The sequence below is a fragment of the Chlamydotis macqueenii genome, chromosome 15 (genome assembly GCF_036417535.1).
Source record: "Chlamydotis macqueenii isolate bChlMac1 chromosome 15, bChlMac1.mat, whole genome shotgun sequence".
In the NCBI taxonomy this organism is placed as follows: domain Eukaryota; kingdom Metazoa; phylum Chordata; class Aves; order Otidiformes; family Otididae; genus Chlamydotis; species Chlamydotis macqueenii.
Genome location: NC_141570.1, coordinates 13,523,294 through 13,548,112, shown reverse-complemented (window position 1 = coordinate 13,548,112; position 24,819 = coordinate 13,523,294). Strand labels below are relative to the sequence as shown.

Below are 24,819 nucleotides of genomic sequence, written 5' to 3'. Positions count from 1 at the left end.
TTTCATCCCTCTGTTTCCTTTTAGAAGCAGGAGCGCTCACTGCCGGGCTCTCCGATCCCGGAAATCGGGGATCGGGGATCTGGGACAGCAGCCTCAGTCGGACCATGATCCTGTTCCGGTCCCGGAGCTCTGCCTATGCGTTCCGGTTTTAAGGTCTGACGTTTACCTGAAGCATCTAAGGATATGTTTTATTTGATAAAAAATGTAAAACGCACGGATACTGGTGGCACCAACCTCATTCTGCATGTGGTGAGGACGTTCCTGGTGGTGGGACATTCCCCAGCCCCCACAGCCGTGCCTGGCTGTCCCAAGCCCACGGAGGTCTCCAAGCATCTCATGGGGTTTTTTCGTCTGGAAGAAGTGTTTCCTTTCTGCATCCTCATAGAACAGCAAACTCAGCTGGAGGAGAGATGTGCAGGGGAGTTTAAAGGGTCAGCGCACGTGAGGCCATAAAACAAGAGTTTTCTGCGACCTGCAGCTGCACCTTTGCCCAGGGGCTTGGCTTGGCTTTGCCCTGTCAGACATTTGGTGAGACCGAATGTTTTGCCTGTCTCCTCCTCGCACCTTTTCTGGAGCTGTAGTAACTTAATTTGTGAGGAAATGTAAAGCAAAGTTCTCCGCACTTGTGCGCAGGAGAAGGACTTTGTTTAACGTTTCAGCTGCTTCTTAACTCATTGACCGCGCCGGTTGAATTTTAATAGGGCTCTTGCGTTTGAAATCTCATCATCTAGGCTGCAAAAGGGAAATTTTTCTCCTTTTGCTAAATACGAAGAAAGTTTGTAAATAGTGTTACAGGTCTTTTTTTTTTTTTTTTTTTAATTTTTTTTTTATTTTTTAAATAAGTAAATCTGCAAGCAAAGTTCTTTCCAGTTTGGCATTAAACCTTTTCCAAACAGGCAGAAAGCGTCCGTTTGAGGCACGCAGGGAAATCTGGAGATGTGGATGGCTGCTGGCATCTCTCAGGCCCTCTGTGCTGCTTCCCACTCCGGCACAAAGCATTGTCGCTGCTGCGAGCGCGGGGGACATGCGGTGCGTGCTGGAGATGGGTTTTTTCCCCCCCAGAGCAAAATATAACAGATGCTGCAACACAACATTGTCTGATACGCTGAAGCCTGGCCTCCAAAACTTGGCGTATGCTGGAAATAGCTTGGAAAAGCGCTCGGATTGCCCCAGCATGCCTTCCTCTGGAGGCTGCGGAGCTGCCAGGCTCGGCTCGGCAATAGTGCGGTGTCCTTGCGTGTCCGCCAGCGAGCTGGCAGGCCAGGCTTCCGCTTCCAAATCTCCCTCGTCCTCCTCCTGCTCCAGCATTAAGAGCCCGAAGGGTGTTTCTAGGAAGTGCCGCGTAAATCCAGTCAAGCGCTTAAGCCGGTCCCAGCTGTAGGTATACAAGCAGTCTTGCTGGATTTACACTTCTTGAAGTGGGCGGGGGTTTTCGGAGGCTTTTGTTTTTCTCTGGAAGGCAAGGGAAAGCTGCTGCCTCTTTGAATCACGCTCACCTGAACAGCCCCATCTCCTCCTGGTGCTGGCTTCCGACTCCGGCTCTGCGAAGCTTTCTGCGGTGTTTTAACTTCAAGGTGGCGTCCGTGAAAGCCGAGCCAAGCTTACAAGAGCGGCTCCTGTCCGTGCGTCTGTCTCCGTCCGTGGCTGCAGAAAGCTGCAGAGCTTCTTTGGGGTGTGAAGTATTTCCCCGAAGGAGGAGAGTCGCCCTGATGAGAGCAGCGTTTGTGAAGTCCAGGCAACGGAATGGCAGCGGGGTGTTTGTCTGCCTTGGGCTGGTGCTCTCCTGCTGTACAAACACGTACGCGTACCCTGCTTTGAATGAACCCTTCTGGCGTGATTTTTCATTCTGCTATCACAAACACAACATGTCTGTGTATTTTCTTCCCAGCTGATGTAATGCAGGGCTTTGAGAAATCTCGTTTCCTTGAAAATCCTTGTAAAAGGCACTGAAAGCTGCTCTGTGTGTCTCTGGCAGAGGAAGAGAGGTTTGCTGCAGTGTTGGTGCTGCTCTGCCCTGCCGCCGTGCTGGAGGGGGTGCAGCCAGCAGCTGAGCAAGTTTGGTCCCAATGATAAACTTTTCATCACTATTTTTTTCTCTTGAGGCCAGGCAACAGGGCTCCCGTCCCTCTGCCCGGCACCTCCGGTGACAGGACATCAGCCGGAGCTCAGCGCCAGCGCTGACAGATCCCAGAGCCAGAAATGATTTGATTTGTTCTGAGCGTGCAGGGGAAATCCCATAAGTGCTGGGAAATGAGCTGGCGCTGTGCTGCGTAACGAGCTTTTGCTTTAGGAGGGTGTTTCTTCCAGTGCTCCCACAGCTCCTCCAAACTTGGGGGTGGTTCTAGGCGAGCGGAGCAGGACCAAAGGCCTGCCTGAGGGGCAGAATTAAGGGGAAAACCCCTGTCCTAAAGAATAAATTGTGCTGCTTGGCCGTTGCCTGCTGCAGGCAATGGATGTGGTGATATTCGGGATGCTGTTCCAGCTGATGTGCGGAGGTTTGAGTGTCCTGCTGATGCAGTCCCTGCGAATCAGATGCTGTAATGCAGATTTATAAACCAGCTTATTTGCCGTTGAGGGATGGAAGGTGCCCTCGTGTTACTAGATGGGGGGAAAAAGTGCTTAAAGGGTAATTGGTAATTTTGAGAGGTGGTTTTTGCAGAGAATTCGGATTAATAATGCGCCCTCTCCAAAGGGAGCGGGTGAAAGCAGCGGTGATCAGAAGCGCTGAGTCGGCAGTGGGTAATCCCTCGACAAACCCGTACTGCCTCGCAGCGGAATCTCCCTCCAACTCTTGTTTCGTGTGTATTTCTGCAATCTGTTTTCCAAACACCGCTGTTGCAGAGCACGCGCGGCCCAGAGATGGTGGTGCGCCCCGGGACGGCGCGCGGTGCTCGGCCCTGGAGCCGGAGCAGTCCCTGGACGTGGGGTACGGCTCACCCCGGTTCCGGGAGGTCGGATTTCTGCGCCTAGAAATGCGACGCAGCGGTAATTAGCCGCTTCGTGCGTGTTTTGTCCTGCTCTGCGATGAAACTGCGTAGCTGTACTGTCTTATTTTTTCCCTCTTGTGTGTTTTGCCAGGCTAATGAGGTGACTGACAGTGCTTACATGGGCTCGGAGAGCACGTACAGCGAGTGCGAAACCTTCACGGATGAAGACACCAGCACGCTCGTACACCACGAGATGCACGACGAGGTGGAAACGGACAGTGCCATTGACTCCACCGTCCACTCGGAGTTCACGGATCCCATCGAGGAGCCGGAGCATGGGTGAGTGGGAGCAGCCAGCAGCAAAATTCGCCGTGCGGGGCAGGAAACTCTGGCAAACTGGGAGCAGATGGGTACTGAGGGAGACGCAGCCCGAGGATTTAAAATAAAGTGGGCTGAGTCTGTCTTGCTGAAACTGGTTGGTTTGTTCTTTGTGTTTGTAACTTCATGCAAGACCAAAATAGCTCTTCTTTAAGAATAATAATAATAATAATTAGACTGCACCATGCGTAGGCCGTTTTGGAGCTCGGCCTGGCAATCTCTTTGAGTTAATCGTTGCGTGCCTTGGGGAGAACTTCTGTACCCTCATTAGCTTCTTTCACCTCCACAATGAGGTCTCAGATGATCCAAACACCTGAAACACTCGCACTTTTTCATCTATCACTTAAGCCAGAAATGCAACGTATAATTTTCAAGTCAGAGGGGAGCGCATCGTGTTCTTGTTTTTCCTAAACACGCGTGCGCCCTTTGATCTCCAACCACTCCTGTAATAACTAGTTTTAAGCTCGTGCCTGAAGCACAGGAGCGTGAGCTAAGATCTTTGTCCCCGTGTCTGAACTGCTGCTGGCAAAACTGCTGCTGGGCCCACCTCATTTCGTAGATTTTGTGGGAAAAGTTGATTTTTTGGGGGGTGAAACTGGGATGCTGGAAGGCGGGAGGGGAGGGAATAGTGACCCGAGAGTACCGGTCTGTGCTGCAGCCTCTGGAATCGTCATCACTTAAGGTCTGCTAAGGCACAGATTTTAATTAATTTTTTTCTTTTTTTGGCCAAAACCACATTGCCCCGGTGCCCTGATGAGTACTTGCAGTTCCTGTTGCTTTTAAAAAGCGCCGGGCTTCCCTCCCGCCCTGAAAGCACACCTGAGGACGTCAGCGAGCGGTCAGCGGTGCCAGGCGCTCAGCGCCAGGGCTGAAAGGGTGCCGGGCATTAGGGAAGAAATGAGATTAGCTGGCTAGGCTCTCCCCGCCCGAGCGCGTTCCGCTCAGTGAGAGTTAAATCGGGATCTAATCGGTTGCTGAGCCCCCTGACCGCTGAGCGGAGGGTCTCCGGCAGGGCCATGGCGGCCTGCGTGCGCTCTCGTCCCCTGGGGAAGATGACGTGCCTCAGATTCACCTGCCTGTAGGTACAAAATGCTTTGCTTGGGAATTTTTTTTTTGAAGCTTAGGTTGTTCCTGAAGCTCTTCCCAGTGTGGGCTTGGGAAGGTCGGGTGTCCCTTGGGTGCTCTGGCTGAGTGGTGCCTGCTGCCAGGTGTGTTAAACGTGCGCAAATTCCAGGTCACCAAAAAAAAATCAAGGAAAAAGTTTGTTCGGCTTAAAGATTTGGAAGGCTTGAGATGGAAATCTCTGGAAGTCTGTTGCCAAGTTTTTGAGGGCTGGTTCTGGTGCCATCAAACCTCTAACAGGACAAGATTTTTACACCTCTAGCGCCCAGAGCTCTTCCAGGGGACGGTGGGCAAGTACAATCCAACCGATGCAGCTGGTGGGCCGAATCAAAGCTGCAACGCTGCCTTTCAGTTAAAGCTCAACGAACCTTAGCTAGTTTGAGCCTAAGCGGTTGTTCAGGCTGCGTGTGGTGAAGGTTTAGTTGGACTCTGGATCTGAGAACTGCCGGAGCCCCCGGTATACGAAACACTCGTACTGTTTATTGCCTGAAGCGTCCCTGGTGAGCGTTTCCAGGTGCCTGATCCTATCTCCTCTGCACGGTGCTTGTCAGACCGCAGCCCCAAATTTAGAGAGCTGGGGATTGGATTTTGCTGGCGAGTTTAAAAATTCCGCCCTCTGCCTTTCTATTTCTGGAGAGAGATTTCCGACGCTTTCGGCGGCGGGTCTGCTGGCTGCAGCGTCTGACTCACCCGCCGCGTTTCTGACGGAGGCCGCTGCGGTGGGGCAGAGCAGCGCTTCTGGGGCGCGCGAGGAAGACGTGCAGGTGCCCGCAAGCCGGAACGGACTTGTCTGCGGTTAAATAGGGATCTGCTGCTGTTCTGGCTGGAGGCTTGACATGTTTTTGATTAACGGGATAAGGGCAAATCCTTCAGATGGCACGGGTTTTGGTCATAAATGGCTTATCTGTAATCTTTTTTTCTTTTGGATTTAGTACAGCAATCTAGTCAGACCCCCGTTTGGTCTCTCCTAGCCAGTGGTTGAGGATGGGGGCGCAGCCTGAAATACCAGTTTTTATAATAATGCAGGGTTTTTTTAGCACTGAATTTTGGGGAGAAGAGTGGTGCTAGTCCCCCACCCAAATGCCCACGTAGACACGTGGGCTGCTTTCACAGCCTGGTTCTTACAAACCCCCGCTGCCTTTTCCTCCCAGCTTAATTCTGAAACCTCTGCCGTCCTGGGCAGGAAGGTCCTCTGAGAGCGGGCGCGTGGTGGCGTGACTTCTTCCAATGCTGCGTGCTCAAAACAACAACTTCTGTGCGAAGCTGTGTCCCCTCCGAGCCGGGGACGTCCTGGGACCCGTGCTGGGTGTGTTCAGGGTTTAGGCTGAGGCTTAACGCACTGCAGCCTTCTGGATCCGGTGCTAAAAACAAAAAAGCAGCCCTTTCCCTGCTCCTGACAATCTTACAGAGGGAACGCTTTTTCCTGTGCCGGGGCTCTGTCGCTGCCGGATTTGGCAGCTGCCTGTAAACCGCCGGGATTTGTCTCGTGGAGGAGGTTGGAGCGTTAAACCCCGCTGCTGGGTTCCTGATAGGATTATACAGCAACAAGCGACCGTGAGCCCGGCGTGTAGGCTGGTGATGTAATTCCAAACATATTTAGGGTGTGTTTGGGACGCACGGAGCTTTTGCTCTGCCTGTGCCTGTGCCGTGCAAGGGCTTGCCACCAACCCCTCACGTCCTACCCCCAAATCCTGCATTGCAGGTGCCAGGGGAGCTTGTGTGAAAAAGCATTATTTGTTGTAAAAAAAAAAAAAAAAATTGCTGCAAGGTTCCCAGTGGTGCCTGGGCTTTCCCTGCGGTGTTCAAGGCTGAGTAACTTGCATTTTAAGGAAGGGCCAGCCTGGGCTGCCAAAACGGGGCCGTGGCTTGAGAAGTGGATGTGTCATGGGCAATGGCTGCTGCGGTGGCCACCTCTAACCTCTTCCTCTTGGTTCTCGCAGATCCCACCCGCACGACCTGCCCCTGGGCTCGGACCTCGGCCACTCCATCGTTACGGTCATCAGCGGAGAGGAGCACTTTGAGGATTACGGAGAAGGGAATGAAGCAGATTTGTTCTCGGACAGCTTGTGTAATGGGGAAAGCAGCTTTAGCAGCTCCTCGTTCCTCTCTCCCAGGTAACGCTCGGCGCGGCGCTGGCGGCACGTTAACCGGTTTCACGCGCTTAGTGCCTTCGCTAGGCTTTGTGTGTGTGAGAGCTGTTGTTTCCTTCGGGTTTGCACACTAGTCATCCTGCAAGAGGGGGTTCCCGGCAAACTTTGGGTACAATGGGATAATCGGCTCGGAAGTGGGAGAGGAATTGCCTCCTTCAGCCTCTCCTTTTCCTGAGCAGTGCCATCCTCCCAGCCAGAGGCACTGACGCAGCAGGTGGAAGAGCAGGCTGCATTTCACGTGCGTCCAGGACAGCGTCGTGTTCCCGTTCCTGTTAGGGATGTGGCTCCTCACCAAACCTCCGGGTAGGGACAGCTATCCCTGGTCCTGTTGGAAGATTATTTTCTTTTTTTTTCTCTCCCTTGCTTGTATTTTTGGCTGGTTTGATTCGCACAAGCTGGGCAGCCTTCCTTCTCTAGGCAGCCAAAGGGATGCGTGGAGCGGGAAGCAGGCTGCAGTGTTTTCCTGCTCTCACCGTGTCTGAAACCAGGCAAACCTTGGTTTTCCAGCCCGTGCAGGGCGAGCTGAGGAGCTGGTATGACAGTACAAACCCCGTCAATACTTGCTTTCTAAGGAAAACGAAGTCAAAGATGGCATGATGACCCACTGCTGCAGCCCACGAAGTCTCTGTGACGACAGATTGACGCGTTCCTCCGGCGGGCCGTGCGTCTCTGCGCAAGGCAGGCGCGGTCCCTGCCAGCCGCACGCTTGTGTGGAAGACAAGAACATACTTTTTTTTCCTCTGGGCCAATACATCTTTGTGACTTTCTGCAGCAGTGTAAACCCCTCAAAACTTTATTTTTGTGATCTGCCTGTTTTCTGCCAGCTTCCTGAAGCCCTTTGTGGAGTTTGGGCAGTTCTGGTTGCCCAGGGCTGCCGGGGAAGAAGCGCTGTCAGATCTCCACACGTGCGCTTAGCTACAGGTCAGGGCTGACTTTCTTTTTTGCTGGTGCAGTGGCAATTTTGGAGGCGTTAACTAAACCTGCACTAGGAGGGTGGTACTGTAGAGCATGCCTGACCCATGACTTCGGCAAGCCAGTGCTGCAGTGCTCGGTGTGATGGGATACCCTGCCGTGGAAGGGACACGTCACTCATCCACCCTTCTCCTCCGATGGCACTGGGCGGAAATGCTGGATGTGCTCTTGGATAAGAATCAGCCTTGGTGTTCGTTTTGAGTTTCTCCTTGAGCGTGGGCCTCCAGGCTAGTCCAGAAGGCTCGTGGCAAGAAAATACTCAGCTGAAGGAGCTTTGCAATCAGTTAAATTTCTGCTTTTAAGGTCAGTTTGGAGCTCCCAGGTTACCTACACTCCAGTGCTCAAACGTGGCTCTGTCAGGGCACCGTCTCCCCTCTGCCGCTCTGTCTCTTTGGATCGGATCCACGAGCTCGTGCTGCGCTGCACCTTTCCCCTGCCGGGAGGGGCTCGCTCGGCGTGTGGCCACGTAGCTCGTGCTGGTTTGTGCTGGAGACTCGCTGCTGGGGCTCGCTAGGAAGGCGGGCTGCGGATAAACCCTGCAACACCTCCAGAGTGAAGGTTCTGTTTGAAGCACAGAGTGTCCTCCTGCCTTTCGGGTCTAGCCCTTTCCTTGGATTGTCGCTGCCTGCGTGAAGCTCCTTAGCTGATCCCTCTCTGAGATTTTTTTCTGAGCTTTTCTGTGCTGTTTTTCTGAACACAGCCCTGCCTCCCCAGAGCGTTTAAGGTTTCACTCCGTTAAAGAACTACAGGATATCACTGGTTCAGGCTGAATTTTTATTTTTTTTTTTGGCTGTGGCTTGAATACAAGGAACGCTCACTTGTAGTTGGTCACATCGCCGTGCACCCTTGCCGTGTTACTAGTGTCTCTAAATGGCACTAACGGCGACAAATTTTCCTGCTACCCCTCCAAATCTTCACCGGAGGATGAATGCAAGAACCAAGAGCCTTCAGGGAACGCTGTGGGTTATTGCATATTCCCCCTTAGTCCTTGTGTGTGTGTGTGTTTGCGATCCTTCCTCTTGGGTTGCACCTCTTCCCTGGCACGTCTGTCTGGCTAGAGAAGTACCTCCACAACGCTTGTTGGGAAATGGATGGGAAAGGACAGGCTCCTCACACGCACCCGTTTTGTCTGAGAGATGCCGCGTCAGTAAGCGTCAGCGGCCTGTGGAAGACAAACGCCGCCCCGGGAGGTGGAGGAAGGAGGGAGGAAGGCTGTGGCGCAGAGCCTGGCCGCTCGCCACGAGGGGTAGGTGGGGACGCCTCGGGGCGCAGTGCGGTTGAGCTCTCGCCCACTCAACAGGCGAGCAACCAACGTGGCCGGGGGCCAGGTAAATCCGTGCGCACCCAAAGTGTTGCCGGGCTGGCCTGTGGCTTCTTCTCTGCGCTTCTTTTCCCTGTTTTCGTTAATACTTCTTAGATTTGGGTTCGCGCCTCACCCAGGGGTGCACCCAGCCAGGTGAGCGGTTTCTGCCTCCCGGCAGGGGCGAAGAACACTCACTGAACGGGGCTCATGTGTGGTCAGGCACGGGGGCAGCGCCCCGAAAAGGGCACGTTGCTTCTTCCAGGTGTCCCAAAGTCTATCACCTCTTATCCTGCGCAAAGCCTGAGCAGCTGAATAACGATTATCCTGGGTCCACACCTGCACTAGAGGGCAGGGGGAATGTTCTCCAATTATTTTTTTTTTCCAGGAATGAGAAGAGATGAGCAGTTTGGCGCTTACTCTTGTCCAGTTGCCTGTTCTAAGGGGGCTTGGAAATACTGTACAGACAGCACAAATTCACAGGCCTGGCCCTGGAGGTGGCTGGGCTGCTGCCACCAGAAAACATCAACGGGGGGCTGTGCTGGGCCAGGGGACCCCTCCTGGGGTGTCCCGGGCACGCGGCATCTCCCGGGCTGGGACTTGCCGGTGTGGATCTGTCTCACGGGACTGACTAGCCCTGTCAGATGCCTTTTGGTTTTCTAAGCTTGCTTGTGTTTGCTCACACCTTTACCTGTCTTTCTTATTGAACTGCTTTGTTTTTTCACTATTAACCTTTCTTTGATTACAGTCCGTGGCTTCCAGAAGCATTTTTCCCTTCAGAAAGGATTTGTGGCACGTATTTGGCCCCAAAGTCACACAAACTCTTTGGTGTTCAGAACCCCTTGGCCAAACTCCGTCCTGCCCAAGTCACGTCAGGTGTGGGAAACGGCTCCCTTCATCGGTGAATGCCTCAGAGCTTGCTTTCCACGTCAGCAGCTGGAAATGCAGCGCTGATCGGACCCATTAGCTCCACGGGCTGATAAAGTCCTGTAGACCCTCGTGTCCCCATGCCAAATGCTGTTCCCCGCAGCGACGCCACGCTGCTGCTTGGCCTCTCTGCGCCTCACGCTGTAGGAGAAGAGCGGTGGAATTGCGACCACCGTTTTCAGCTTAGCTTAAAAGCTCTTTGCGATGAAAATCTGGCTCTGAGCATCGCTGACAGTGGGTCTGCAGCTCCACAGCCCATCTATTTTTAGAGCATCCTGCTGGAAGATGGTGTGACCAACCAAAGGATTTGGCTCTCCATCACAGCGCCCGGTCCGTGAGCTCCCGTCTCACGCCCAGTGCGTGAGTTCGGACTGCCTTCCCCAAGGCAGACCGGTTGCTAGAGCCTCCTGAGACGAGTTGCTTGGAAAATCATATCGGAAAATAAACTCTGTAGTCGTGTGGGTTTGTGGAAAGCACGCATCTAGGCTTCCCTGGGCTCTTAGGGGGTCCTGGCACAGAGGTTTGGGAACATGAGCCAAGCTCAGCTGCTGTTGGTCTCTGGGAGGACAATGACTGAAGTCCTGCTAATTGATAAAGTAAAAATTGTAAAAAAAAATGCTCTACAATGAGGGTTGTAAAGCACTGGCCCAGGTTGCCCAGCGAGGTGGTGGATGCCCCACCCCTGGAAACGTTCCAGGCCAGGTTGGCCGGGGCTCTGAGCAACCTGATCTGGTTGGAGATGTCCCTGCTCCTGGCAGGGGGTTGGACTGGGTGGGCTTTAACACTCCCTTCCCACCCAAACCATTCCGTGATTCTGTGATAGCAGCTCCATATTGACTGCGATTTGGCTTCTAAAACTGAGGGGGGGGTGACCCAGTCTGCCCAGTCTGAAGTTTTTCGTTGCAAGTCTTGTCTCTCCCACCAAAAGCATCCCTGCCTAAACTTAAGCTCAGCTTGTGGAAGCCACGGACGAGAATCAGCCCTGTCTGTTCTGTCCTGTTGAAATGACCCTTGTGATTTCTCTAGCGCCAACCCGCTCGCTGCGAAACTGCGCAGCATTATCGCAGATGAAGCTTTTGAGTTTTACTGTAGCCAGTGCCACAAACAAATCAACCGCCTCGAGGACCTTTCCGCTCGCCTGAATGATCTTGAAATGAATAGGTAATTGGGCTTGCGTGGGGCCGTTGCGGCGTCGGGAATGACGTCCTTGAAGGAAAGACTCTCCTTGTCTGGCACGGCTTTCCTTTGCTGGCGTGTTGCTTGATTCCTGGGTGCAAAAGGGGCTGAATTTCGGCGGAGGAGGTGAGCCTCTCCAGGTGGTAAAGGCTGTGGTAACGCTGTGGAGGGTGAGCGGAGGTCTGGCAGACAATGAGAGTCTCCCCTTCTCCTCTTTGCATGTCCCTGGGATTCCGCGCGCCCCGAGTAAGGCAGCCCTTGCACGGGGACTCGAAGCCCTAAGCTGATCGCGTACAGTATTTCTGCCACCCGGGGAAACACTGCCCGCTCTTCTGGCCGGTGACGCCCAGCGTGGAGGCTCGCCCGAGTTGCTGGTTCAACCTGGAAGGGTGGGTCCAGCCCGTCCTCCCACTGCGGCAGTAACCCAAAAACATCAATTTGCTCCCTGTGGCTTGGGAGCTCTCCTGTAGACGCTCGCTTTGCAGCCGTAAAATCCTGTTTCGCCCAGCTTTGCCAGCTGCCTGCCCACCTACGTGCCACAACGAGCCGGGTAGACGAGATAAACGCCAGCGCCTTTGCTTGAGGACCTCTTGGGCTTTTGAACGTAACGTTTGAGGCCCACCAGCTGGACTTGTGGATTTGACAGGTCGGGAGGGATTTCCTCTTTGTTTGTTGGTTTTTTCAGACCTTTGCAGCCTGCTGGGTGAAAGGATGGTGGCGTTAATCATTCCGCTCGCATCTGGTGTGCTGTTTCAGGCCCGGTTTTTGGTCCTTATCTGTCCTCTACGGGGACGGGGTAACATGGGAGCTCTCCTGGGCTGTGTAGCTGTGGGAAGAGAACTGGAAAAGAAATAGGAGCTTGAACTTAATTTTTTTAGTGGAAAAAGTACCTTTCTCACTCTGTCTTTCTCAGGCAAATAAGTGCCTTTGTGTTTGGAGGCCGTGGGGTCGGTGATGGGTCTCGGGTTATGGAGTTGTTAAGGAGAACACTGGATTTCCCTGGGTGCACCAAGTAGCTCCACTCCGTTTCGGGCTTTCTCCACCAGATTTGCCTGCAAAGCTGAGCTAACCCTTCCTGTGATGGACGGGATTTCCAGAGGAGGCTTCCCCATCCCGTGGTGTCGCGGTGGGAATTCCCTAGCCCCTTTGGGCTCAGGGCGAGTAGGCAGGCTTCCTCCATCCGTGTTTGGGGTTTCTTACGCACAAATTTGCTGGAAACTTGTTCCGAGCGCCGCTGCGCGCTGACCCAGTGGAGGGCGCGTTGCCCACCCCTTTGGCAGTGAGGACGTGAGCGGTGTCCCCGTGTGGGTTGTGGCAGGACCCGTTTGCGAAGCCAGCAGCAGAAACTGGACCAAAACCTGTGCCAAGCGGCCTCACACCGTGGCTGGCGGGCGAAGCCTGAAGACACCAGCTCCAGAGGATGCTGGCGGCTGGGATGAAGCCCCAGCCCCATTCTTAGAGGCTGTGGGTGTCCATGCCGCGTTTTACGGTCGGAAGAAGGTAGAGAGCTCGGCCCCGGTGTCGGGCACTGCCACCCGAGCCTGTGCCAGGGGAAGGCAGGGAAGGAATCCGCCAGGAGCCCGAGATGGAGCAGTTTTGTAAAAGTCGTTTTGTTATAGTGCCCTTGAAGCGGCGGTGGCGTGCCTCATCCCCTCCAGAGAGAGCTGCAGGTGCCAGCGCTGCGTTCTGATAAGCTGCGCGCAAAGGAAAATATTGTTCCTCCCGCCGGTGCTGAGGACGTGCGTGACTCGTTACAGCTGCTAGCAAACACGAGGGCGCGGGTGCTGAGCGTCCTTGAAGCCCGGCCAGCAACGGCTCTTGCGCTCTTTGGGGTGTGAGGATGCCCTTTTGACACGAGGGCTGGTAACTCTGACAACAGCCTCTGCTCGTTGTTTTTTGTTTTTTTTTTTAAAAAAATGAAATTATCCTGTGCTATTTTAAGTCCTCTGTCTAAGAACTAGTGCAATTGTTGCAGCTCTAGGCAGGAATCACAGATGATTTTATTTATTTTTTTATTTTTTCTTTAAACGGAGCTAAGCAGCAGGGAGTGCAGTTGCTGCTTCTCCGCTCGGGCTAGCGCTGCGTTGGCTGCCGTCGCTCAGTGCCGGTTTGGTATCAGTGATGCGTCCCATGTGTTTGACAACAGCGTGCGTTTGGGTGGACGGTGAGGAGTGAAATCCAAGTCCCGCTTGCTTTGCTTGCGCGCGGCTGCATCAATCACGACCAGAGGACTGGAAGGAGCGTCTTAGCAAGTAGCTGTTCCTGAAAAACGCCTTTTTTAATTGTTTTTCTCAGCGAGGAGAGCCCGCAGCCCCGTCCCGAGGGGCAGGGTGACGCAGACCTCGGCCGTCCGCGCCGTGGGTCATGCTGAGCAGTAGCTCAGCCCTGACCGCTGTGGTATGGTGGCAGCTGGCTCAGGCTCACGCGGAGCCAGAGAGCGTGATCTCTGCCGGCCCTCTGTGCAAAGGAGAGCCCGCACCTCTCCCCAGCGATTGTAGCAGCGCCCGCATTTAAAATCCAGAAAGAGCCACGATCAACTGCTCCTAAATCTCTGAGCTACAAGTGGGCAGGAATTCTCTGCTGACCCAGAGACAAATAGGGAGAAACAATCTTGGTGAGACGCCCCAAGCAGCGTGCGGAAGGCTGGAGGTACCGGTTTGCGGGTGGTTTGTGCCCTGTCCCCCATCTCCTGGAGGGGTGGCAGGAGAGATGCGGGAGTGCCCGGGGTGCGCGGGGTGCGGAAGGCGTAGCCCACCAAGCTCACCGCTATTATTAGCCCCTTTCCTTGGGGATCAGCTTTCAGGACAGGGATCAGCCGCTGAGAGGACACCCTTGCTGGAGGCGGTGAGGTTTTCCGCGGCGTTATTTCGGCAGCTTCGTTCTCACCGCGTTGATAAACGCGTGAGCGGTCTCCTCGCCTGCCGTACCCCGCGGTGGCCGGGCTGCGCTGGCCTTGCATGCCGCGCGGGCACTCCCCTGCCGTAGCGAAGGACGTGCCCCGGACTGCTCGCCGTTTCCTGTTTCCCTTGCTCTCCACTGTCAGCTTTCCTAACTCTTTCCTGTTTTTTCTTCATTTTGCAGTCCAAATAAAAGACTCTCAAGCAAGAAGGTGGCAAGGTAAGCTCAGGCTCTTATTACTGCTTGGTGAGAGGGGTGTCTGTACCGGCTGCCGGGCCCGTGGAAGGAAAAATGTCAGAATAAGTTTACCGTGTCCTACTTCTGGGCGTGCTGCACAGCACTGGGGAAAAGCGGGATTAATTCTGAGATAGTTTGCAAGAGCTGCTTTTCTGGAAGGAGGATTTCTCTCTTGTGCGTGCGGCTGGAGGCTGGTCAACTTGATTTCTTCCAAAACAAAAGTAGGGGGGCGTTCCCCGCTCCGTCCTGGCAGTGCCCTAGCAGGGGGCGGTGGCGTGGGGAAGGAGCCTCCCGAAGGACACGTTCCTCTGGCTGGGCTCCATCCTCCCCGCTGCCGCTGTGGCGGGTCTCTGGAGGGTCACGCAGTCAGGACACCCGCTCAGAGGGGTTTCTCCATCACCCCAAAAAACCCAGCCACCCAGCAACTCCCTTGGTTCTGGTTTGCTCAGTGCACTCCTCACGATGGGCTTGGTCGGAGGCTTTGGGGAATTCCTGGGGGGCAGCTGCCAGTCACCCCGCGCTGCGCCGCATCCATCCCGCGGGACAGTTCCGTGTGATGCCGGTCACCCTTTCCCTGTGGGCATTTTTATCCCTGACTGCACAGAAGCTGCAGATTTTTCTCCGAATCACTGGGGCAGCGGGTCCAGCCGCTCTCGATGACGCCAGGCGCTCAGCTTCACCATCCTGTCCCCATGGCATCTGCTCGATTTGGGTGATGATGGTCCTACCCCTGCTCCCTGCGCTGACCAAGCAGCTCCTGCGCGCCTCTTCCTCCCGGCCGTGCTCTCACACCTTTCCCTTCTCCGCTTCTCCTGCAGTCAGCAAGTCTCCCCTGGCACCATTTCCCTCCTGGCGAGGAAGCGGCTCCTCGATATGACATTTCCTAGTTCCGGTCATCTTACTTTCTAAATCTTTGTGAAAAACATTGACAGGAAAGGAGGTTGAAGGGAGCAGCCTGTCCCCAGGTTTCCTGTTTCAGGATTCATTTTTGTCAGTGTCTGACAGAGCAAATTTGGGGAGGATGTGAGTTAAAGCTTGGAGAAGGGAGATGCCCTGTCTACGGAGGGGTTGAGCCCTCCTGGCCCAGATTATTTTCTGAGCGTGGGACTCGTGGGCTCAGGTAAATATCGGCTCATTCAGGAGCGATCGAGTTTGGTCTGTGATAACAAGCAATAAAACAAGTTTTGCTGCAGAGTTGAGCCAGATCCTTAAGATCAGCCCAAAGAAAACCCTTTGCAGACACTGGAGTAACTGAACAACACAAAAAAAATTGCTTTTAGGAAATTGATTTCATTTTGGTAAGGGCTCTTTCTTGACTTGTGTTATCGGGGTTCTGCTCGTGTCAAGAAACCTCAGCTGCCTCGGCCCTGTGGTGCTTGGCGTGGTTTAAATGACAAACGTGCCCAAGGCTTCAGACTCTAAATATATGCTCGGAGTGAGGATGCGAAATAGGGCTGGTATTCAGCTGCGGTCTCTCCAGTAAATGCCAGTTATGCTCCATGAATATTTGTGTGGCAGGGTGAATTTGAGAGCCCACGTTACAAATTCCTAGGGAAAACTGAGGTTCAAAGAGACCTGGGTGGTTTTCTTATTCACCTCCGGCTCACAGCAGCCCTGCCTTCTCAAACGAGCCGCTCATCGTTCGCCTTGCAGTGGGAGAGCAGAGTGGTTTTCCTCCGGGCAGCATCTCCCTGGGGTTTGCAGAGCTGCAATACAACTCCTCCCCGTGGCAATAGTGATTTCTTTTGCTGCAAGACGACAGAGCTGATCGGCGCGGGGCGTTCTGGGCAGCGTCCTTTAGATCAACATGAAATTGTGGACACCAACATCTCTGCTAATGATTAGCTTGCTGTCATCACCACCCGGGGAGGTGGGCTGAGGTGTTTCACAACAGGTTCAGGGGTTTTTTTTCCTCCCCTCCCTCCCCTTACACCTGCTGCCCCCCACTTTTACACACCTTATCAGCAGCTAGAGTGCAGTACTCTGTCCTTTGCTGGATAACACATGGCCTTGGGACACTCGTAACGAAGAAAAGTGAAGAGAGTGAGCTCTTATCTCTTCCCATTCCAAAGATTAAATGATCATGGGATGAAGGTCCCAGCAGTGTCCACGTCTGCGCTTCCCTCGCCGGGCACGTTCGGCCGGCCGGTAAGCAGCCGCCCGCTCAGCCCCGTGACCCAGGCGCACCGAGGCAGCGGGCGTCATCGCCCATCGGAGGTCGTGGTGGCGAGGAGAACCTGGCACACACCATCCTTTGCTGTAAATCCTGCAGCCGAGAAGGAGCAGTAGTGTTAAATCCTCTTGGAGAAGGAGGTGGCAGCTGAGGAGGAGAGAGAGGGGACCATATCCTGCAGTAGCGGTTGTTGTCTGACGTCGCCATGCCCAGCGATGTTTGCTCTAATGTTCCTCTTGCTGTGGGCTGGGGTGGTCTGTCTCTGTTACAGACAGCTGCATCAGACGAGCACGCTGTCCGTGGGGGTGATGGAGGAGTCGTACCGGGATACGCTGGAGTGTACGGAAGAGGACATCACGGACAAGGTAAGAGCAGTGCTGTCTGCGCTCTCCTGGAGTCGCGTAGCGGCTTGCAATGCCGGGAGATCCCCAGGCAGGAGTTAGGCTGAAGCTTCTCCTGCGCAGCTGATGCCGGGTAGATCAGCACAGGTGGGACACACGAAGCCCTCCACAGCAAGGGGATGGCAAACCAGAGCGCTCTGAGCTCTTGCGTTGGGTCAGGAGGTGGCACTGGTGCCTTCTCCCGGGGTTGGAGGTGAGCAGCGAGGGTGGCTTCCCTCTGCCTTGCGAGGAGGAGGAGGGCGTAGCTGTTTGCGGGCAGCTTTTTCACTTCTGCTTCACGTCGTAAGATGTTCTGCAATTCTGCTTTTCTGAGACGAGTAAAGTCGCCTGACGCGAAATGAGTGCTTCCTTTCCTTGGCGCGCTCTTGCCGCTGCTGCTCGTGCCGTAACGATGCAGCGCTGATTTTGTGCTGGCCCTGTTGGGTCTTGCTGGGGTGTTAGGAGAAAAGGGTCGTAGGGCAAGATGGGCAGGAGCACAAGAAAGCTTTTGTTTGAGCTCCCCTAGCTAAAAAATAGCTAAGGGAAAGCAGGGAAGTTAAAGCTAGGTGAGTTGTGGCTTGTGTAGATGTTTGCTGCAGTCCTGGAACTCCTTAAAAATAGATGTTTAATTCTGGAATCACAAATAGAGCTGCATGGAGCAGAGAGTGTGCAAGAGAACCGTGTGTGGCGGCACGCTGCTGTAACTGTAATGCATAGAAGACCTTTAAAAATGTTTTAAAAATGAAAGTTGGTTAAAACACTTGTGTTCCTGAAGGCATCTGGTTTGGGAAACAGTGTCTGTACTTCTGGGAAAGGCCTTGTGTCTCTGCAGGTTTCTTTTTTCTTCTTTTTCAATACATTTGTACGTCGCTTGCCCTTCTCCCCGGAGCGATGGTTCAGGTTTGGCAGACGTGCTCTCCTTTGTAATTGCCCTTGTGTGGCTCTAAACGGGATTTTTGGGACCATGAACTCCATCCTTCTGCAATTCCCCACCTGCCCATGCTCCTGCGTGGGTGGGAACTTCAGGGGTGCTCCTGGCCCTGCTTTGCTCTCCAAAGTTGCGCGCTGTTCAGGGATGCTGAGTGAAAATGCAAATACAGCTGAAGGAAGCCCCGTGCAGGCACAGGGAGAAAGTGCTCCCGTCGGATCCGTTCCCACCAGCTGGCACTGTTTCCTCCTGCGTGACCCTCTTCACACGGAGCTGTGAACCCAGGGTCTTGCAGCCCTGTTTTAGGCAGCGGGCCGTTATCTGCAGCCCGAGGGCTGCGCTTGGCTGCGGCAGAGCCCTGGTGATCCGGCTGGGGTCCCTCCCTCTGGACCTCCATGCAGGATATCGTCGTGAAGGGTACGAAGGAAAGGAGTGAAGCACTTGGCCCCGTGTTGGTACATGGGAGACATCAAAACCTGAGAAACAAGGGTGGAAAAGGATGGTTTCAAAGGATGCTTTAAATAAAAGCACGGCTGCCTGATTCCAGTGTTACCCAGTGAGCCCCAGTGATGGCTCCTGCGACTCAGGCCGCTGTACGTGGTGAAGAGCGGGGTGCAGATGATGCCGGGAGCTGCATGAGGCTGGTGCGGTTGGAGCCACCAGTTCTGAGTGGATACAACAAACCCAGGAAGCCCCAAAGCGAGCGGGGAGCACCTGCACCATGTGCTGGGGGTGGTGGGAGCTGCTCCAGCGCTTGGTGCCGCTTTGCCAGCGAGTTTGAGTGCTGGCGGCTGATCCTCCCCTCTCCTGTCACGCAGGTGGTGTTTCTGGAGAAGCGGGTGACGGAGCTGGAGAAGGACACGGCCGCTAACGGCGAGCAGCACAGCCGCCTCAAGCAGGAAAACCTGCAGCTGGTGCACAGGTAAGAGAGCTTGGCTCATGCTGCGGCCAAAACGTGGCTCAGCATCACCCGCGGTGCCTTTCCTTACCCCCTGCGTGGGCGTGCTGCGTCTCCTGCGTGCCTGTGGGGAGAGGAGGGAGCCAGACAGAGAACAACAGGAAATCTCTGCAGCTCTGCCCTTGCCGATGCGATCCTGCCCTGGCAGAGGGCAGCCCTGGTTAAATCCAGCCGGGGCTCAGGCTGCCTCCTCTGCGCAAGGGCCCGCTGTGCAGGATGGTGGCATCCTGCACGTGCTTTTCTGCATCCCTGGCAAATTCCCAGGAGCTCAGCAAACGGCTTGCAGCTCAGCCGGGACAAATGCCACCTCCTGGCAGGGCTGCCAGCTTGCATCTCTCTCCTGTGCGGTATTCTGAGTACTATAATTGTACTTTTAAAGTCTTTTTTTAATATATTTTTTTAATGCACACTTCGCCCTCTGTGCATCCACCCTGTGGAGCTCCAGGGATCGCCTCGGAGCACCGCAGGGAGGTCATGCTCCTCAGAAAGCTCTGTGTTGAAGGAGAACATACTCAACCTGTCTGGTCTCTCTCTGGCCCTTGTTTCACCCGTTAGGTCTGGGTGGAAGGTACAGCAGGGTCCCTACAGCCCATCTCTGCCTTCCCTGCCTCTGGCCTTGATCCCGTTGCTTTCGGATCCTGGCTGGGGTGCAGCCCTCTGGATCCTGTTTGTTGCGATCGCTGCCTTTACTGGCCTGGCAGGCTGCTCTCTTCCCGCAGCGGTATTTACCCCCAGCAGATAAACCTGCCAGGAGTTTATCTCAAGGGCTGTGAGACTGTTGGGTAACAATCGTGTCGGGGAGCTGAGCTATTCAAACAAAGGTTTCTCTAAGTCCTGATAAACTTTGCAGCAAGGGAAATGTTTTCACTCCAGCAGCTTGGCCCGCAGTGTCAGTCAGGCTCTGAGGGCTCGGGCTGCCTCTGCCCACGGAGTGACCGCGGCCGCTGCCTGCGCTCTCACAGGCTCGGGGCCACGTGGAAATTGCCGCGTCGGTCAGCCAGAGCGTCCTTGGGGATTTCACACTGTGTTGCATTCCCAGTGCATCTGCTGGAGTGAAGTGAAGCCCTCGTACACCCACTGCTTGGAACGGTGATGGGTGCGCTGTCCCTGAAAGCTCACTCTTTTTTACAGTCTCCTTCTCCCAGTTATCCCATGGGATGGGAGAAGGGCTGGGAAGAGAGGCTGATCCTGCTTTTGGGATGGCAGCATGCCGAGGGTGAGCCAGCAGGAAGGATTAATCCTCTCTCTCCTCTCCGCAGAGCGAACGCTCTTGAGGAGCAGCTGAAGGAGCAGGAGCTGAGAGCTGACCAGACGCTCCTGGAGGAGATCAGGAAGCAGAGGGAGCTGCTGAGCAAAATGGAGAGGGAGAAGAGCATCGAGATCGAGACCCTGCAGGCCAGGTGGGGCTGGGGCAGGGCCGGGCGTTGGCAGGACCCGCGCGTACGCGCTGGAATATGTCTGCGGGCTGAGGCTTTGCAGCTGCAGCCTTTGGGGAGAGAAAGGGCGGGAGACGGTGAGTTTAACTTGGTTAAAGGTGTCGCTGAAGTCGTTACAAACCCTGAGTTTTGGCTGCTTTTCCCACCTTCCTTCCAAAATCAAGCCCCTCCGTGAGGCTGGTTGCAGACTATTTGAATTTCCTTGGCTTTAGCTCACGGTCTCCGTCCGCGGGCCTGCCCCACAGCGTGTGATGATGGGGCGGTTCGTTAGTGCTTGTTCCCGTGAATCACTGCTGGAAGTGCCTTTGATGCTCAGACGTTTTCCACCTTTGTGGAATCAGGTGAATGTCTGGGAAGGACGAGCTGTGAGATAATCAGTGTCCCGGACAGGGTGCTTCATGCTGCCTGCTGGCTTCCGAAGGAAGACGTCGGGTGGGAGCGGTTTCATTTATTTGACAGGTTTTTGGTGCAGTATTGCTTGCTGCTTTTCCAAAATGTATTTTCTTATTGTTCACCCCTTGCAGTAAACGAAAGATGAGGGCAGTGGGGGTTTTCTACCAGCCTTGTAGCGGGACCGTTACCCTGACACACGGGTGTTACCTTTACCTGGAGAATGCAAAGCTGAACCCCTCTCTGAACCCCTGCTCTGACTCTGCCCAGTGCTGAGCCTTGCCCATGGGCTGGTGAAGCCCTTGGCCTAAAGAATAGCGTCGGACTGGACAGCGGATTCACCGGGAGTCATGTGGATCCCCTGCCTTTTTTCCTCTGGGAGTAGAAACAGTGGAAGTCTCAGGGTTTGCTTTGAAAAGATCAATCACCGCTGGCTTGCCTCAGCAGGTCCTGGTTGAATGGTCCTGGTGATGTCTCAGCCCAGTCTCCTGCGCTTGGGATGAGTTTCTTACACGTCTCTTTACTGTCGCAGGCTGCAGCAACTGGATGACGAGAACAGCGAGCTCAGGGCCTGCGTTCCCTGTTTGAAAGCCAACATTGAGAGGCTTGAGGAGGTGAGGAGCGCATGTGCTTGGGGTGCCCTGACTGGAGCTGAAATTCGTGTTTACACAAACATGAGAGCCGTTTAATGGGACAAGTAAATCGGCGGCTTCTGCCTCCCAGTCCCTGCAGAGCTCTCCTCCTACCAGAGCCATCCCGTACCACTATCCGCCCAGGTTCCCAGTGTCTGGCGTTGAAGCTGGGATTGACCAACTCCCTAATAAATCTCGGTGACAGCGGTGGCAGCTCTGTCCTGGATTGGGAAGGGACTCGTGCCCTCTTGTGGAAACTTGTCCCCAGCCTTGCGGGTGCAGCCCACAGCGGGACGGTCCTGCTGCAAGGGAGGAAGAGGAGCGGGTGTGCTTCATCTCCACGTCCTGCCTGGGCAGACGCGCTGTCACTGGGATTGGCATGTGGAGTGTTCAAAGCGCCATGTTGTCTCCCAGATCCTCTCTGCTCTCGCCCTGCTCAGGGTTCAAGGCCGCACGGCTGCTGACAGGGCTGGGGTGGGAGGCTTGCCGAGGCGCCGGGGTCTCCATGGGATGGACAAGATCCTTGTTTTTGGAGAGAATTTAAGGGAAATCAGACCGCTCTCTGCCCAGCTGAAGGCCCTCAAGCGTTTCATCCCCTCACAGTCCCTGAGCCTGGGGGAGAGCGCTGCAGCTCCATCTCTACCTGCTGTGGCCACGACGGAGTGATCTTTGTCTGCTGAGACCTTGTAAGGCCAGTGTGGTGAGGCTGGGGGCAGGCAAACCTCTGTGGGTCTGAGGATAAATTTCCTGCCTAGGTGTGTTCAGCCACAGCAAGTTGGCTTTGATCCTTAATCTCTTGGCAGAGCAGCAGCTGCTTTTCTCCACAGTTAATGGGATTAACGGGGAGTGAGAGCTGCGATTGCTGCCCCTCCCTGCCCAGGAGGGAAGCCCTGCTGATGAGCTGCTGTTTGTCTGAAATGGGGATTTCATTGTCAGTGTGTTTCCTGCTGGTGTGGTGCTCTGCTCCGTGGGCCGGGACACCCCAGACCCAGCAGCTGCAGCTCCTCCTCAGAGCTGCTCGTCATGGCATGGCCCATCCAGCACCAGCTTTGCTTGGTGGAGTTGAACTGGTCGTAGGCAGAAGAGTGCTGCTGTCCAGGGCAGTGTCCGATGCAGGGCTGTTGTCATCACTGAGTGACAAGCTTTACCTCAAACTTTCAACCAAGGCTCTGAGTATAAGAAGGGGACAGAGCAGGAGAGCTGGGCTGTGTGTTTTACCTCCTGGCTTGAACTGGTCGTACTCCTTCTTGGGTCAGTCCTCAGTTAAATTCTTTCATATCTGAAATACAGAATGAGCCATGAATCTTGGATTCGTGGCTTTTCTGCAATTCAAACCTAAGGAGCTTTATGATTTCATGTCTCTTCTTGGCCCAAAGCCCCTGTGCTGGCTCCGGTCCTGCCCCAGCCATGTCTCATGCCAGCACTGTGCTTCCCAGAAAGCTGCACCGGTGCAGGCGCTTGCCGGTGTGCGTTTATTCGTGGGTCCTCTCTTCCTGCCTCTCTCCAGCAGTGCTATTTTGGTGTATGGCTCTTGCTGCTGCCAAAGCACTCGGGCTCTGAAGCCCTCAGCAAATGAAATCCCAGCAGGCAGAGCATCCGAGTGCGTCAGCGAGAAGAGCCTTCCCCGCGGCGCTTGGCGTGTGCCGTGTCCTTCAGTGAGCGGGAAGAGCCCTGGCAGCGCTGCGGGAAGGCGAGCTCTGTGACCGTGGCTTTTGGTGTCGTTACAGGAGAAGCAGAAGCTGCTGGATGAGATTGAAGACCTCACTGTGCAGCTCACCGAGGAGCAGGAGAAAAAGAGGAAGATGGGGGACAAGCTGAGTCAGGAGAGGCACCAGTTTCAGAAGGAGAAGGAGTCGACGCAGGAGGTGAGTAGAGTACAGGCTGCCTGCCACAGCCCTGTCCTGCCAGTCCCAAAAATGTGGGGGGAAGCTGGCCCCGGCAGCCCCTCCAAAAATAGATAGAACTGGAGCCTGGCAGAGAAAGATACTACAGCAGTATAGCTGTATAACTTTGTTAAAATTCAGCCAAGTGAGTCTGCATTTGCAAACCCAGCGGGGCTGTGCCGCCCTGGCCCGTTCCTGTGGGATCCTTTTCTCTCCCGCGTGGAAGGAGCGGTGGCAGAAGCATGGTGGCGATGGCACGTGGGGGCAGCAGGCAGGAGGAGAGGGCTGTGAGGCTGCGTGGGTGAGAGCCCCCGGCTCCTGTGTGCCTGGGGGCAGCTCCTCCCAGCCCCTTTTCAGTTGTGTGGTTGGTAATTCCAGCTGGAGGCTCAAGCAGGGCTTGCAGTTGTGGTAGAAAAGGAGCTTTGGGCCTCAAAGTGGGAATTATTGTCATTTTGGGGATGCTGAGAGCACTGGGGTGAGACGGGAGTACATGGCGCTGTGGCAGGAGGGAGCTGCCCAAGCAGGTCACCGCGTTTTTGGGGGGGATGTCTCTGCTGCGCCAGCGTCTTTGGTGCTCCGACAAAGTCCTCCCAGGGCTGTGCTCATGTATTTCAGTAGCTCCCCGTCTCCTGTTCATCAGAGGCGCAGGGGAAGAAGGGGAAGATGTGTGCACCCCAGAAAGGGTCCGTTAATCCTGCAGTTGATGGGGTCGCTCCCAGCTGGGGGAACTGGTCACCAGCCATGACCAGCACGAGCTGTCGGACTCGCAGGGGATGTGACACTCAGTTGTCCTCTTCCCTTCTGCTGCAGCTCATTGAGGACCTGAGGAAGCAGCTCGAGCATTTGCAGCTCTTCAAACTGGAAGCCGAGCAGCGAAGGGGCAGGAGCAGCAGCATGGGGCTCCAGGAGTACAACAGCAGGACGCGGGAGACGGAGCTGGAGCAAGAGATCAAGCAGCTCAAGCAGGTACGCGGGGCTGGGCGGGGAGGGAAACGTCTCAGCTGCTCCGTCTGCAAAAAGAGATGCCGGTTCCCTGATGCCGAGGAGCAGTCAGCGAGGGCCGGGGGCTGAAGCTGACCGAAGATCCGGCAGCCTGCTGCTTTCTCGCTCTCTGGGACGGGAGAGGTTGGTTCCTTCCTCTGAAGGACAGCATGTCCACTGGAGATTCCCTCTCTGTGGCGTCCCCTGGATCTCCCAGCACGTTGTGTGTTTCTAGAGGTTCTCCAGGCTCCATCAGATCGGAGTCAGGAGATGGAGTGCTGCTCCCAGCGCTGTGCGAGCTGCTGGTTACTGGTTAGGACGAAAGCCTTTGCCTTCCCTGGCCGGTTCTGCTCCATCTGATGTTTATCTGTTGTGAACAGGATAACAGGAACCTGAAGGAGCAGAACGATGAGCTGAACGGGCAGATCATTAACTTGAGCATCCAGGGAGCCAAGAACCTCTTCTCAGCCTCCTTCTCTGAATCCCTGGCAGCGGAGATCAGCTCGGTCTCCAGAGATGAGGTACGTGCCGCGGAGCACTGGTCATCCCAAACCGCATCTTCCCAGGGCGGCTGACGCGTCTCCCCTCCTCTCAGCCCACCGAGGGCCTGGCGGGAGCTGGCGTGGCCCTGTCAGTGGTGCAGCTCACTCCCCAAATTCCCTTGAAAGCTGTCAGGAGCAAAGAAATACCCACACAACTGTTCAAAGAGCTTGCAGGACCTACCCTGCCTGCCAGCCCTCCTTCCTGGGAACAGGGGAAGCCGCTCCCTTCCAGTTTGCTGATACTGGCAGCTCCGCTTTGCCTTCCTCTTCCTGGGACAGACCAGCAAGCACGGGGTGTGTCTGTAGCTGTCTTAAAACCTCAGGGAGCTGGGACATCTACCCCGGAGATTTTGGCTTCTCTGGCACGTGTTCTCCCTGCTCCGTGGCTGCCGTACCCGCAGGACTGGTGTGCGAGCCCACGTAAGCATC

The 24,819-nt window shown here is 55.1% G+C and overlaps 1 protein-coding gene across 3 annotated transcripts in view; it reads left to right on the top strand.

The window, feature by feature from the left end:
• The window catches only part of RAB11FIP3 (RAB11 family interacting protein 3), a 71,788-nt gene that overhangs the window by 44,147 nt on the left and 2,822 nt on the right, over nucleotides 1–24,819 (top strand). For 2 of the 3 annotated variants that reach the window (XM_086760010.1, XM_086760012.1), the window contains 11 exons: nucleotides 3,079–3,266; nucleotides 6,368–6,541; nucleotides 10,803–10,937; nucleotides 14,034–14,069; nucleotides 16,532–16,625; nucleotides 18,387–18,490; nucleotides 19,786–19,926; nucleotides 20,885–20,966; nucleotides 22,712–22,849; nucleotides 23,678–23,833; nucleotides 24,229–24,369. In XM_086760010.1, the coding sequence (XP_086616136.1) occupies nucleotides 3,079–3,266; nucleotides 6,368–6,541; nucleotides 10,803–10,937; nucleotides 14,034–14,069; nucleotides 16,532–16,625; nucleotides 18,387–18,490; nucleotides 19,786–19,926; nucleotides 20,885–20,966; nucleotides 22,712–22,849; nucleotides 23,678–23,833; nucleotides 24,229–24,369 (1,389 nt within the window). The remainder of the gene's footprint in view (nucleotides 1–3,078; nucleotides 3,267–6,367; nucleotides 6,542–10,802; nucleotides 10,938–14,033; nucleotides 14,070–16,531; nucleotides 16,626–18,386; nucleotides 18,491–19,785; nucleotides 19,927–20,884; nucleotides 20,967–22,711; nucleotides 22,850–23,677; nucleotides 23,834–24,228; nucleotides 24,370–24,819) is intronic. The other variant, XM_086760011.1, reaches the window with a different exon arrangement.